Raw genomic sequence first — 15,727 nt, forward strand, 5'->3', positions numbered from 1 at the left:
CTTAATTGACATATATAGACTCTACCACCCAACATCAAGTAGCTACACTTTTTTCTCAGCAGCACATGGAACCTTCTCAAAAATAGACCATATACTATGTCACAGGGCAACTCTTAGACAATACAAAGGGGTAGAGATAATACCATGCATCTTATCTGATCATAATGGAATGAAACTGAAAATCAATGATAAAAGAAGAAAGGAAAAAGCAAGCATCACCTGGAGAATGAACAATAGGTTGCTGAGTGATCAATGGGTTTTAGAAGACATCAAGGAGGAAATTAAAAAATTCCTAGAGTTAAATGAAAACACAGACCCAACATATCGGAATCTATGGGACACATTGAAAGCAGTTCTAAGAGGAAAATTCATTGCTTGGAGTTCATTCCTCAAAAAAAGAAAAAACCAACAAATAAATGATCTCATACTTCATCTCAAAATCCTAGAAAAAGAAGAGCAAAACAACAGCAAAAGAAGTAGAAGGCAAGAAATAATTAAAATCAGAGCTGAAATTAATGAAATTGAAACAAAAGAAACAATTGAAAAAATTGACAAAACTAAAAGCTGGTTCTTTGAAAAAATAAATAAAATTGACAGACCCTTAGCCATGCTAACGAAGAGAAGAAGAGAGAGAACCCAAATTACTAGCATACGGGATGAAAAAGGCAATATCACAACAGACACTTCAGAAATACAGAAGATAATCAGAAATTACTTTGAATCCTTATACTCCAATAAAATAGAAGATAGTGAAGGCATAGATAAATTCCTTGAGTCCTATGATCTGCCCAGATTGAGCCAGGAGGATATAGACAACCTAAACAGACCAATAACAATAGAGGAAATAGAAGAAACCATCAAAAGACTACCAACTAAGAAAAGCCCAGGACCGGATGGGTATACAGCAGAGTTTTACAAAACCTTTAAAGAGGAACTAACACCAATACTTTTCAAGCTATTTCAGGAAATAGAAAAAGAGGGAGAACTTCCAAATTCATTCTACGACGGCAACATCACCCTGATTCCGAAACCAGACAAAGACACATCAAAGAAGGAAAACTACAGACCAATATCTCTAATGAACCTTGACGCAAAAATCCTCAATAAAATTCTGGCGAATCGGATTCAAATACATATCAAAAAAATTATACATCATGATCAAGTAGGATTCATCCCTGGGATGCAAGGCTGGTTTAATATACGGAAATCAATAAATGGTATTCACCACATCAATAGACTTAAAAATAAGAACCATATGATCATCTCAATAGATGCAGAAAAAGCATTCGACAAAGTACAGCATCCCTTTATGTTCAAAACGCTAGAAAAATTAGGGATAACAGGATCATACCTCAACATTGTAAAAGCAATCTATGATAAGCCACAGGCCAGCATCATTCTGAATGGAGAAAAATTGAAGGCATTCCCTCTAAGATCTGGTACAAGACAGGGATGCCCTCTCTCACCACTTCTGTTCAACATAGTCCTCGAAACACTGGCCAGAGCAATTAGACAGTCAAAAGAAATTAAAGGCATAAAAATAGGAAAAGAAGAACTTAAATTATCACTATTTGCAGATGATATGATTCTATACCTAGCAGACCCAAAAGGGTCTACAAAGAAGCTATTAGAGCTAATAAATGAATTCAGCAAAGTGGCAGGATATAAGATCAACACGCATAAATCAAAGGCGTTCCTGTATATGAGCGACAAATCCTCTGAAACGGAAATGAGGACAACTACTCCATTCACAATATCCCCCCAAAAAATAAAATACTTGGGAATCAACCTAACAAAAGAGGTGAAAGATTTATACAATGAAAATTACAGAACCCTAAAGAAAGACATAGAAGAAGACCTTAGAAGATGGAAAAACATACCCTGCTCATGGATAGGCAGAACTAACATCATCAAAATGGCGATATTACCAAAAGTTCTCTATAAGTTCAATGCAATGCCAATCAAAATCCCAACAGCATATCTTGTAGAAATAGATAAAAGAATCATGAAATTCATATGGAATAATAAAAGACCCAGAATAGCAAAAACAATACTAAGCAGGAAGTGTGAATCAGGCGGTATAGCGATACCAGACTTCAAGCTATACTACAGAGCAATAGTAACAAAAACAGCATGGTACTGGTACCAAAACAGGCGGGTGGACCAATGGTACAGAATAGAGGACACAGTAACTAATCCACAAAACTACAACTATCTTATTTTTGATAAAGGGGCTAAAAGCATGCAATGGAGGAAGGATAGCATCTTCAACAAATGGTGCTGGGAAAACTGGAAATCCATTTGCACCAAAATGAATCTGAATCCCTATCTCTCGCCGTGCACAAAAGTTAACTCAAAATGGATCAAGGAGCTTGATATTAAATCAGAGACACGGCATCTGATAGAAGAAAAAGTTGGTTATGATCTACACGCTGTGGGATCGGGCTCCAAATTCCTCAATAGGACACCCATAGCGCTAGAGTTAACAAATAGAATCAACAAATGGGACTTACTCAAACTAAAAAGTTTTTTCTCAGCAAAAGAAACAATAAGAGAGATAAATAGGGAGCCTACACCCTGGGAACAAATCTTTACTCCACACACTTCAGATAGAGCCCTAATAACCAGAATATACAAAGAACTCAAAAAATTAGACAATAAGATAACAAATAACCCAATCAATAAATGGGCCAAGGACCTGAACAGACACTTCTCAGAGGAGGACATACAATCAATCAACAAGTACATGAAAAAATGCTCACCATCGCTAGCAGTCAGAGAAATGCAAATCAAAACTACCCTAAGATACCATCTCACTCCAGTAAGACTGGCAGCCATTAGGAAGTCAAACAACAATAAGTGCTGGAGAGGATGCGGGGAAAAGGGCACTCTTGTTCATTGCTGGTGGGACTGCAAATTGGTGCAGCCAATTTGGAAAGCAGTATGGAGATTTCTCGGAAAGCTGGGAATGGAACCACCATTTGACCCAGCTATTCCCCTTCTCGGTCTATTCCCTAAAGCCCTAACAAGAGCATGCTACAGGGACACTGCTACATCGATGTTCATAGCAGCTCAATTCACGATAGCAAGACTGTGGAACCAGCCTAGATGCCCTTCAATAGATGAATGGATAAAAAAAATGTGGCATTTATACACTATGGAGTATTACTCTGCATTAAAAAATGACAAAATTATAGAATTTGGAGGGAAATGGATGGCATTAGAGCAGATTATGCTAAGTGAAGCTAGTCAAGCTTTAAAAAACGAATACCAAATGACTCCTTTGATATAAGGGGTGTAAACAAGGACAGGGTAGGGACGAAGAGCTTGAGAAGAATATTTACAGTAAACAGGGATGAGAGGTGGGAGGGAAAGGGAGTGAGAAGGGAAATTGCATGGAAATGGAAGGCGATCCTCAGGGTTATACAAAATGTCATATAAGAGGTAAGGAGGGGTAAGTCAAGAGAATACAAATGGAAGACATGATTTACAGTAGAAGGGGTAGAGAGAGAAAAGGGGAGGGGAGGGGAGGGGGGATAGTAGACAATAGGACAGACAGCAGAATACATCAGACACTAGAAAGGCAATATGTCAATCAATGGAAGGGTAACTGATGTGATACAGCAATTTGTATACGGGGTAAAAGCGGGAGTTCATAATCCACTTGAATCAAACCGTGTAATATGATGTATTAAGAACTATGTAATGTTATGAACGACCAATAAAAAAAAAAAATAAAAAAAATAAAATACATACATGTATAAATATATACATATATATGTATATATATGACCAGCTATAAAATGGTCATGCAAAGCAATATTCAGTGCATATACCGATATAGACATTTAGGCTATTTTGATTCATATCATATTCTATTTTAAACACATTAGTCAAAACCCAGAAGAGGGAATTCCTGTACATAAAACAGACACTTTTTGGAAGAGCCAGTGGAGTAGTTAGCTCCCAGTGTGATACATTCATCAAGCTCAGGGGTCAGCACACTTTTTTTGGTAACAGAATAGATGGTAAATCCTTTAGGCTTTGTAGGCTGATGGGTCTCTACTCTGGTGTTATAGCAAAAAAGCAATTAGATAATTTATAAAATAAATGAGCACTATTGTGTTTTAATAAAATCTTATTTACATTGAACTGGGAGGCTGAGGCAGGAGGATGGTGAAGTCAAAGCCAGCTTCAGCAAAAGTGAGGTGCTAAGCAATTCCCTGAGACTATGTCTCTAAATAAATAAAATACAAAATAAGGTGGGTGATGTGGCTCAGTGGTCAAATGCCCTTGAGTTCAATCCCCAGTACCACCCCCAACCCCCAGTGGGAAAAAAAAAAACAGGTGGCAGGCTGGATTTGGCCTGAACATTTTGTAGATATTATATTTATTTAAATGTCTATATCTATATATCTCTCTATATATCTATATCTATTATATATATATCTATTATATATATAATATATATACACATACATACATACCTACATACATACATATAGAGAGAGTCATACATTGCATTCAGGATGTTTTGGTTAACAATGAAAGATAGAAACCTAACAGGAACCACTGAACTATTCAGAAACAAACTTAAGTCAATATAATCTCTGTACTATGTAATCATTTGTGCACTGCCAACAAATGAAGACAATTGTGTGAATATGTGTGTATATATATATGTAGCATGTCATTAATATTTACAAGTATTTAATGTTTAAATCTTTTATATAATTATGAAAACCTTAACACTATATTGGGTTCTTTCCTTTTGCTGTCACAGCTGCAGCCAGGAGGACGCTCAGGCTTCAGAAAAGGCTTGCCCCAGTGTCCTCTGTTGTGGCAAAAGGAAGGTCTGGTTGGACCTCAGTGAAACCAGTGAAATTGCCCATGCCAACTCTCATCTGCAGATCTGGAAGCTGACCAAAGATGGGCGGATCATCGGCAAACCAGTGACTGTCCATTCCTGGGCTCCATGCGGGAAAATACCTTGGCTCATCAGAGGTGCAGGCATGAGGGCTTAGGAGAGTGAAAGGGTACAGCTAATGCTCCAATGCCAGAGAAGGGCTCTGTATTTGTGGACAGAATCAATGCCCTTATACAAGAGGCTCCACACATCATTCACACCCCCCCTTTTCCCTTTCTGCTCTGTCATCTGAAAACACAGCAACACGCAACATCTTAGAGAGCTAGTATTCACCAGGCATGCAATCTGCTGCCTCCTTGATCTAGAACCTCCCAGCTTCCAGAGCTGTGAGAAATTAATTTCTGTTGTTTATAAATGACCCAGTCCGTCTGTGGTATTTTGTTATAGCAGCAGAAATGAAGTAAGACAGTGGTCATCTAGTTTTTGCTTTGAATGTTTCCCTAATAACAGAAATCACAAGATCACAGGTTCCGCTTTAGAACTATTTTAATCGTAATATGGCTTCTTTGGGGGAAATATGCCTATGAATCCCAGTCTTTGGTCATATTTTTCCCCCAAAGTACAAACAGGTTCTTTAACTCTAAAATCCCTTTTCACTTCCAATGTTTGAGATACTGTTATGTCCTCAAGTTTCCTCTTAGGTGAGGCATCTCTGTTTATCCTGTGACCTGGTTTCCAGATTATAGCCCCCCCTTTTTTTTACCTTGTGCAACTCTAGCTTCACTGTCCTCATTACCATATTCACAATAATTCACTAAAGTCCTGTAATTCTTCAACATTTCTTGAACAAATCCTTAGTGTCCCACCACCACAGCTAATAGGTATATCTACATTCTTTTCAAATTATATGCTCAATTATTATTATACATTATATTTCAAATGTAATCTTGATCTTCAGTGTGAATCCAAGGGATACTGATAAAATTGAGGAAAGTTGCCTAACACTGAACATTTTATTTCATGAGGAATATTATCAGATAATAGCTTAGCCCAAATAAGATTGAATTTTTTTTAAAATAAATCTGCCTTTGGACTGGAGATATAGCTCAGTGATTGCCTAGCATGTTGGAGGCCCTGGCTTCAATCCCTAGCACTGTAATAATAATAGTAATAATAATAATATTATTATTATTATTAAAATTACAAATCCCCTTTTAACATCAAACTCAGCTTCAAAGAGAGGTGAGAAAGGAAAAGAACTATTCAGTGGATAACCAAAAGATTTGTAGCTAAGACAAACTATCCAGCTCTCTCATGCGAGAAAATGTTTGTCTTTGTCACATGAAATCTCACAGGATCCCAAATAATTTAGGAATTTCTTGAGATGGGGTCTTAATTCCTAGAACCAGCTAGAACCACTTCAGAGTCATTTAAATATTTAAGTCACATTTCCATCCGGGGAGAACCTTGAATAGCATTTGTTAAAAAGAAGACAAGGGACAAAGTGGCTGTTGACAATCAGTCTATAAACTTCAGTGTTGTAAGGAAAATTGTTTCTAACTTTAAATTCAAGGGATTTACTTAAACGAATTCAAATTCTTTAGTATACAGCAGGTTAAAAAGAAAAAAAAAAAAGGGACTTGGAATTTGGGTTTCAGGCGAGTTAGATCCTTTAGCACATTTCCCAAGTGCAGAGATGCTAGGAGGAAGAAATGTACCCAGCAAGAATAGGGCTAGTTTAAGAGGGAAGAATGAATACAGTAAGAAATAACGTATAGGGCTGGGGATGTGGCTCAAGCGGTAGCGCGCTCACCTGGCATGCGTGCGGCCCGGGTTCGATCCTCAGCACCACATACCAACAAAGATGTTGTGTCCGCCGAGAACTAAAGAATAAATATTAAAAAAAAAAAAAAGAAATAACGTATAATATAGAGATGCTTAAGGTGCTATCTTCTCCTACTAGTTGTACAACCTGTGGCAAGTTAACTAAGCTGCTAAGAGTGAGTTCAAAACTTCAGTCCTCTTGAGGATCCTGAAACAGTCTATATGAAAGCATCTTAGAGCACATCTGTAAAATATTCACAAGAATAAATAGGACTGGGCTGAACGTATACAACAATTTGGAAGAGAAATGATATCTTCATAATCCTGAATCTTCTAACCCTCAAAATGGTATATTCTTCAATTTATTTAGTTCTTTAATTTATTCCAAGAAAAATTTTCGTATTTCAGTGTAGAATCTTTTAATCTCTTCCCTACAATCTCTCCTTAGATTTCCTAGCTATTTGATGTTTTGATGTTATTTTAAATATTATCATTTCATAAATTTCATTCAGGAAGTTTTCCAGATTATGTCTGTGAGAATCTCTTTAACTGCTTTCTATGTCCCTTTGACATGTCTACATTTCTTTGGGGATTATTTCTTCTTCTTCTTCTTCTTCTTCTTCTTCTTCTTCTTCTTCTTATTATTATTATTATTATTATTATTATTATTATTATTCTTTTGTACATCAAAGTGTTACAAGGTCATCTTGTACTTTTCCCTACCCCAGATCTAGATTAGACATTTTCAAAGGAATGCCGTTTCCTTAAAATGGAGAATGGTACATGGAAGCCAAGACTGGAGAAGGATTCATAGCTAATTGGGAAGTCACTCGTTTTAAGCCCTCTTGGTAGAGAAACTTGTACAGAAGTTTTAAAGCACTTTTAAAGCATTTTAAAATGCTCTTTTGAAAATGAGCATTTATAGAATTTTGAGTTTACTAGGGAAAGTTTAAAAATGAATGGTTACATCATTGCAGTCCCACCAGCAATGTATGAGTGTGCCTTTCCCCCACCCCCACATCCTTACCAACTTTATTGTTGTTTGTATGAAAAGACCAAAAAACTGTTCCTGATGGAAGGAGACCAAAGAGATAGACAACTAAATGTGCCATGTGATCCTGGATTGAGATGCTGGAAGACAGCAGCATTATTGGGGCAATTAGCAAAATGTGAATTCAATCTGTGGATTAGATGTCATTATCATGTTAATCTCCAGAGTTCCATGGGTACACGATGGTTATAAAGGAGTGTCATTGTTTAAGTACACACTCAAGTGGTTAGAGGTAATGGGGCATATGTCTTTAATTTTCAAATGGTTCAAAAATATTTTGGTTGGGACTACATTGCAATAAAAAATGGAAGGTAAATGACCATCTTTACAATATTGAGGCTTCTAAATCTTGAAGTGCTCTAAAATTTCATCCATGGAGATCTATTATATCTCTTTATTCTTAAGTATTTCAATTTTTCATTTTATCATTAAGGAGATCTTTCTATATACCTTAATCTCTGTTAGTTGCCTATTTGCTGGAATACAACAGACTTCTACATACTGATTGTGAATGTAACTTTGCTAAACTACAGATATTAACTGAATTGTCTACATAACATAGTCATACCAACATGGTACATTAAAAGTAGTTTCCAAGTGTATTTTTGTGCCAATATCATGCTGTTTTTTTTTAGTATTGCTCTGTGGTATAGTTTAAGGTCTGGTATTGTGATGCTTCCTGCTTCACTTTTCTTGCTAAGGATTTCTTTGGCTATTCTGGCTCTCTAATTTTTCCAAATAAAATTCATGATTGCTTTTTTTTTGGGTATTTCTATGAAGAATGTTCTTGAGATTTTAATAGGAATTGCATTAAATCTGTATAACATGGGCTGGGGATGTGGCTCAAGCGGTAGTGCGCTCGTCTGGCATGCGTGCGGCCCAGGTTCGATCCTCAGCACCACATACAAACAACGATGTTGTGTCCGCTGATCACTAAAAAATAAATATTAAAAATTCTCTCTCTCTCTCCCTCTCTCTTTAAAAAAAAAATCTGTATAACACTTTATAGTATGGCCATTTTGACAAGTCTTCCTATCCAGGAGCATGGCCGATCTTTCTATCTTCTCAGGTTTTCTTCAATTTCTTTCTTTAGTGTTTTGTAGTTTCATTGTAGAGGTATTTCACCTTTTGTTACATTGATTCACAGGTTTTTTTTTTTGAGGCTATTGTGAATGGGGTAGTTTCCCTAACTTCTCTTTCAGTGGATTCATTACTGATGTATAGGAATGCATTTGATTTGTAAGTGTTGATTTTATATCCTGCTACTTCACTGAATTCATTTATTAGTTCTAGAAGTTGTCTGGTGGAATTTTCTGGATCTTCTAGATATTGAATCATGTCATCAGCAAATAGTGATAGTTTGAATTCTTCTTTACCTATTTGTATCCCTTTAATTTCTTTCTTCTAATTGCTCTGGCTAGAGTTTCAAGGATGATGTTAAATATAAGTGGTGAAAGAGGACATCCTTGACTTGTTTCAACTTTTAGAGGGAATGCTTTCAATTTTCCTCCATTTAGAATGATACTGGCATTGGGTATAGCTTTTACTATCCCTAGTTTTTTTGGTGTTTTGAACACCAAGTTGTGCTGTATTTTGTCAAATGCTTTTTATGCATTCTATTGAGATAATCATATGATTCTTGTTTTTAAGTCTATTAATATGATGGATTACATTTATTGATTTCCTTATATTGAACCAACCCCTGCATCCCTGGGATGAGCTCCACTTGATCCTGGTGTACTATCTTTTTAAAATGTTTTTGCATGCAATTTGCCAGAATTTTATTGAGAATTTTTGCATCTATGTTTATCAGAGATATTGGTCTGAAGTTTTCTTTCCTTGATGTGTCTTTGGTTTTGGTATCAGGATGATGATAGACTCATAGAATGAGTTTGGAAGTGTTCCCTCTTTTTCTATTTCATGGAATACTTTGGAAGAGTATTATGTTAATTCTTTTTTTCTTGTTTCTTGTGGGTAGGCTTTTAAAAAATATTTTTAGTTGTAAATAGACCTTTATTTTATTTATTTATATGCGGTGCTGAGAATTGAACCCAGTGTCTCATACATGCTATGCAAGTGCTGTACCACTGAGTCACAACCCCAGCCCTGTTGGCAGCCCTGTTGGTAGGCTTTTGATGGCATTTTCTATTTCATTATTTGAAATTGATCTGTTTAAATTGTGTATGACCTCCTCATTCAGTTTGGGTAGGTCATATGTCTCTAGAAATTTGGTGATGTCTTCAGTATTTTCTATTTTATTGGAGTATAAAGTACCAAAATAGACTTATAGACCAATGGTACAGAATAGAGGACACAGAGACAAACCCACATAAGTACGTTATCTCATACTAGACAAAGGTGCCAAAAACATTCACTGGAGAAAAGATAGCCTATTCCACAAATGGTGCTGGGGAAATTGGAAATCCATATGTAGCAAAATGAAATTAAATCTCTATCTCTCACCCTGCACAAAAATCAACAGAAAGTGGATCAGAGACTTAGGCACTAGAACAGAGACCCTGCACCTAATAGAAGAAAAAGTAGGCCCAAATCTTCACCATGTGGGCCTAGGATCTTACTTCCTTAACAAGACCTCTAAAGCACAAGAAGTACAATCAAGAATCAATAAATGGGATTAATTCAAATTAAAAAGCTCTTATTAACAAAGAAAACAATCAATAATGTGAAAAGAGAGCCTACAGATTGGGAGAAAATCTTACCACATGCACCTCTGATAAAGCATTAATCTCTAAGATATATAAAGAACTAAAAAAAAACACCAAAAAAATAATAACCCAATCAATAAATGAGCTAGTGAATAGAGACTTCACAGAAAAAGTTTTTTAAAAATAGTTTAAAATACTCATAAACTCTAAATAAATTCTCAGCATGTAAACAGGCCCATGGAGGGAAAGTATTGTCAACCCTCCACAAACACTTCTCATAAACTTGAACAATATACTTTGCACAAGGCTTTCTGGTGGCCTGGCAGCTCTAAAGGGAATCTCCATGATGCCCTTTCCCCTTGCTCACATCTGTTTCCAAGTGTCCGAAGACAACTTTCCAATGAACAATTTCTACCATATTATTGGTAGCAGGGCACTGTGTAAGCTCTGGGTACTCTAGAAACAGCAACCCCTTCTCAGGAGACACTTGCTTCAGTGCCTCCAGGAAGCTGGAACATTCGGGCTGAAGGCTCCAAGCTGAACAAGATCCCAGGAGGCCCTAAAGGCAGAAAGGACATGACAGTGCCACCCTCACTTGTGAGGTCTGTATGCTCTGAGTGGGTGGTATCCACATATTAAAACTGAAGGAGTTTAAAGTAAGTTTTATTACAGGATAATGAAGAGGTTCTGGAAATGGACACTTGAGCATAGTCACAGAACAATGTGAATATATTAGTACCACTGAACTGTACACTTAAAAATGGTTCAAATGGCAAATTTAGTGTATTTTACAATAAAAATATCTAAAGATGCTTTTTCTATTGTTCAGTGTTTTCTGCTCTTATTGAGTAATCACATCATTAAGAGGACTAACCAGCTGGTGCAGTGGCGCATGCCTGTAATCCCATTGGGAGGCTTAGGTAGAAGGATCTTGAGTTCAAAGCCAGCCTCAACAAAAGCAAGGTTCTAAGCAACTCAGTGAGACCCTGTCTCTAAATAAAATACAAATAGTGCTGGGGAATATGGCTCAGTGGCCGAGTGCCTCTGAGTTCAATCCCTGGTACCAAAAAAAAAAAAAAAAAAAAAAACCCCACAAAAAAACCACTAGCCATCAAAATTTGACAGCCCTGTATTTGAGATTTGGTTGTGCTTGCTGCATCTGAGGTACCTAAAAGCATGTCACTTAGTTAAGCCTCAGTTTCCTCATCTGTAACACAGGAATAACAATATGCTCACTTACCTATTATAGGTTGCTGTGAAATATCAACTTGGTAGATATTTATATCCGAAGGGGCTCAACAAATATTAGCTCATTTTCCTTTTAGGTTTTCATACCAATATGATTCTTGTACTTTGTGTAAGGAAGACTCAGAAAATCGGCTTTAGCATAAAAAGGCTGTTTATTCATTTCTCCTTAGACCTTAATGTTACAGAGAACTATAAGACAACATGCCATAAAACACATTTCATATTATAGTCAAGTGATATATGAGCCCAAGCATTGCCCACTGAGTCAATGGTTAATAATCTTAAAGTATCATATTCTAAGAGGCAACAATTTCAGAAAAGTCACAACAACTTCAAATACTTAAATATATTTAATGTGTGTGTATAAACCTATATATATAATTTTTTAAAATCAAGTATAACATAGCATACAAAAACACAAGACTAGTAATATAGGTCACACATACAATGAGGCTTACTGTACTCTCAGAATGAACTTAAATAAATTTTTGCTTAATTATAATGAAATATACATTTTGAATAATTAGTCCAGGTAGAAAAGTACATGAAATGATTTATAAGTCAAAACATTTCATATGATAGAAATAGTTTTAGCAAAATCCACACAATATCAAGAGAAAATGCATTGGATTTAAAAATTTGGAACTGTCATAAAATAAAAATTTATATAGATGAAGCTAAGGGGTAAAAAACTATCTCAAATGTATTTAGATCATCTAAAGCTAAATCAGATATAACTAAACTATATAATTTAAATTATAATTTTTATATATTATATATAACTTTATTATGCAATAGGAATAATATAATTATACTATGTTAAATAATATAAATTAATATAAATAATAATATTATATAAATATATTTATCTATTATATATATTATTATATAATATATAATTATAAACTTTTTGGTATTTAAGTGCATTTTCTTCATACAATTTAACTGAATACCATGTTAAAAACAGACAATTAGAAGGCAATTAGATTCAGATTTGCAAGCTTTGGGGCCATTATGTAAATATTAGAAATTTAAGTGAATTGCCAATTGAACAATAAAAGTTTATACACATACAAGAAACACACAATGGTCAAAGATTCACTATAACATTGTATGGGAAAAAACATATTCATACCCAATAAATATTTTTCAGGCAATTGCATTCAGAAACATTTTATAAATAAGCACTTAGTTTTGCTCCAAAATAAAGCCAATTTTCCCCTCCTGCACCTATTTGTTGAGAACTATATCATACATTAGGGATGCATTTAAATGGATCACTTTATGGGGAAAATCATTTGAAATTTTAAAATTATGACACTTATTTTATGCACAACTTCAAAAACACAGAATTTAAGGACAATTCCAGTGAGGCACTACCATTCTATATGACTAAAACACGACCTATTCTATATGACTGGCAAACACCATACAAGAACAAAAGGCAAAATACACACTTTAGCAAGCCTATACAAAAGGGGTCCTGTCAAAACATTCTTTCACAAAACAAACACAATACCATAAAACAAAAACAACAAAATAACAAAACTGAATTTTACAACCCTACACAAATTGTGGGATTTCATCATCAAGGTATTCAAACTGTTGCATTCGTTTTAGCCTGGGTCTCTGGCATGTTGGATTCACATCAGGCAGGTTGTGCTCCTCAGAGTTCTCTTTAGGCTTACCACCTGGCTGCAAAGGACAAGCTGATGTGCTGTCTGCGTCTGCAACTGGTTTCTCCACATGACTCAGGGGAGTACCAGCTGTGCTAGGAGGGGTGGATGCTGAGGGCGAAGCTGGTCTCTCCTCAGTCCCTCTGATGTTGCTGGGGGTATGTGGTTTGTAAAATGTTGTCCAGTGTAGGGGCTGTAATGTTCTGGGTGCTCTGGCAAGAGTGAGAGGGCAAGAATTGGAGGACCCTCTCTCTGACACCTCTCTTGCTGATTTGGCTGGCATGTTGGGCTGTGTGGCACTGCTGGAATGGTCACCACTGATCCTAACGCTCAATGTCACTTTTTCCTGGAGTGCACTTGGCACAATCATGGCAGTCTTGGCAGTTAAGTTGTTTTGTTCACGTTGTTGTCCTCGAGTTTTGTGTGGAATCTGCTGATCAAAGACATTAAATTTGGAACATACAGTAGTAGGGGTATCTTTTCTATAAAGTTCTCCAAAGGTAGGATTATTGCAAAACTTGTCTGAATTGACATTTCCCACATTTCTGCTGTTTTTCTCAGTAGGAGGGCTTGAAAGAAGTACTACATCTTCAGGCAAATTTACAGGCCTAATCTTGGTCCTTGGTGTGTGCTTCTGCATATTGTTTGTTGTCACTTCAGATTTCAGAATAAGTGGCTTAGTGGTTCCACAAATATCATCCATCTTTTGAAATGATGATTCAAGTTCTTTGTTATCTGAAAAAAGAAAGATTTTTTTTTTTAACTTGGTTAACTCGGTTAATAAGGGAGTGTGGTTAGTTATAAATGGGCACTCTCTCAAAACAACACAGACTTATATATTTTTTCCAGCATGATATTCTCAGTCATCTATACAGAGGAATTAAAAATTCATAAGCATTAAAGGTACATTTTGAATTAAAGAATTACTTTTTAAAATTTAAATAAAAAATTTATAAATTTAGATAAACACAAAATTTACCTAAATCAATACACTAAATAGCCACAAAGCACATCACAGATTGGTTAAATAAAACCAAACAAAAAACACTTTCCTAAATAACTTGTTTTAATACATTATCCATGAATGAAGGTTTTCTGGGTTAAGACTATCCTGATTTCAACAGGCAGACACTGGTAACCTCAGAACACTAAAACTATTTTATATCCAACCAAAGGCATGTCCTGAATCCCAAGGACTTTTCCTATCACTTCATCTGCTTTCCAGCTACATTCTGTCCATACTGAGGGCACACACCAGAGAGGACGTGGATGCTCTCCCAGCTGATCAACTAATATATGGAAACATTGGTCAAATTAATGTTGAAGAGTTGTCAAAATTGCCATTCTGCTACTGGTACTGGTGACTCCAGATTTACTTCCTTCTCTTTCTCCTCTAGTCTGGTCCCAAGATCCCTATTTTCTCACTTAGAACCCTAGCTCCTCACACTCTGTCTTTGCTGCTTTACCCCAGAAGCTCTTGTTGCTAGAAAGGTGCAGCCCTCCATCCAGGATCCTCCTCTCCCTGCTGAGAAACATAAGACAACTGTGCACCTTGGCTGGTCAGATGGCTTTGCCACTGGCCCTGTTCATAGCCCACTGCCCTTGTCCCTGCCACCTGGTCCTTCTCCCACATCCTTGGGCAGTGGTTTGCAGACAGAAGCACACCAGCATCACTTGCAGGTCATCATCTCATCTGACTTCCTTCTTCACCTGAGGCTGCTGGCCTCTCTTCCTTGGTTCCCATGCAGTGCTCCTATGATTTGCTGTCCTGGGCCCTTCTCCACATTGATAGAAGGGAGCTGAGCCATTGTGGTTGGATGGTAAAAATCAGAGCATTTTTATTATCCTGCAGAACTTCTAGCATGATGAAGACTGCAGGCTCTGCAGCCTGGTGTCTGGATAGTGGCTCAGTTTCTGCTCCAGTTCTGACCTGGCAAGTCCATTGCACTAATCCTACCTGCCTTCCTCTGTCAAGAAAGATCCCTATATGGAGCTATGCTATCATGTGGTCTTTTTTTAAAAAAATATATATTTTTTTTGGTTGTAATTGGACACAATACCTTTATTTTGTTTTTATGTGGTGCTGAGGATTGAACCCAGGGCCTTGTGCATGCTAGGCAAGCACTCTACCGCTGAGCCACCACCCCAACCCATATCATGTGGTCTTAAATGATCTAATAAGGAAAAGGCTTAGAATTATCTGGTATGTAATAAAAACTTAAAAATATTTTAAAAATATTTATTGTTATTACTATGCCAAACTAGGAATCCAATTTCATTGGACAGTGAAACAAGTTTGGATTTAGAAATAAGACAGAACTAAGTTCAAATCCTGAATGAACAATAATTTAGGCACATGATATTCTCAGTCATCTATACAGAGGAATTAACATAA

General features: G+C 36.3%; 1 protein-coding gene across 1 annotated transcript in view; it reads right to left on the reverse strand.

Moving 5' to 3' along the window:
* Positions 1-13,219: 13,219 nt before the first annotated feature.
* LOC113177432 (rho GTPase-activating protein 29-like) overlaps positions 13,220-15,727 on the reverse strand; it is a 64,306-nt gene continuing 61,798 nt past the window's right edge. The window contains 1 exon segment of the mRNA XM_026381966.2: positions 13,220-14,067. Within this exon segment, the coding sequence (XP_026237751.2) occupies positions 13,220-14,067 (848 nt within the window).

This window comes from Urocitellus parryii, chromosome 11 (genome assembly GCF_045843805.1).
Source record: "Urocitellus parryii isolate mUroPar1 chromosome 11, mUroPar1.hap1, whole genome shotgun sequence".
Lineage (NCBI taxonomy): Eukaryota > Metazoa > Chordata > Mammalia > Rodentia > Sciuridae > Urocitellus > Urocitellus parryii.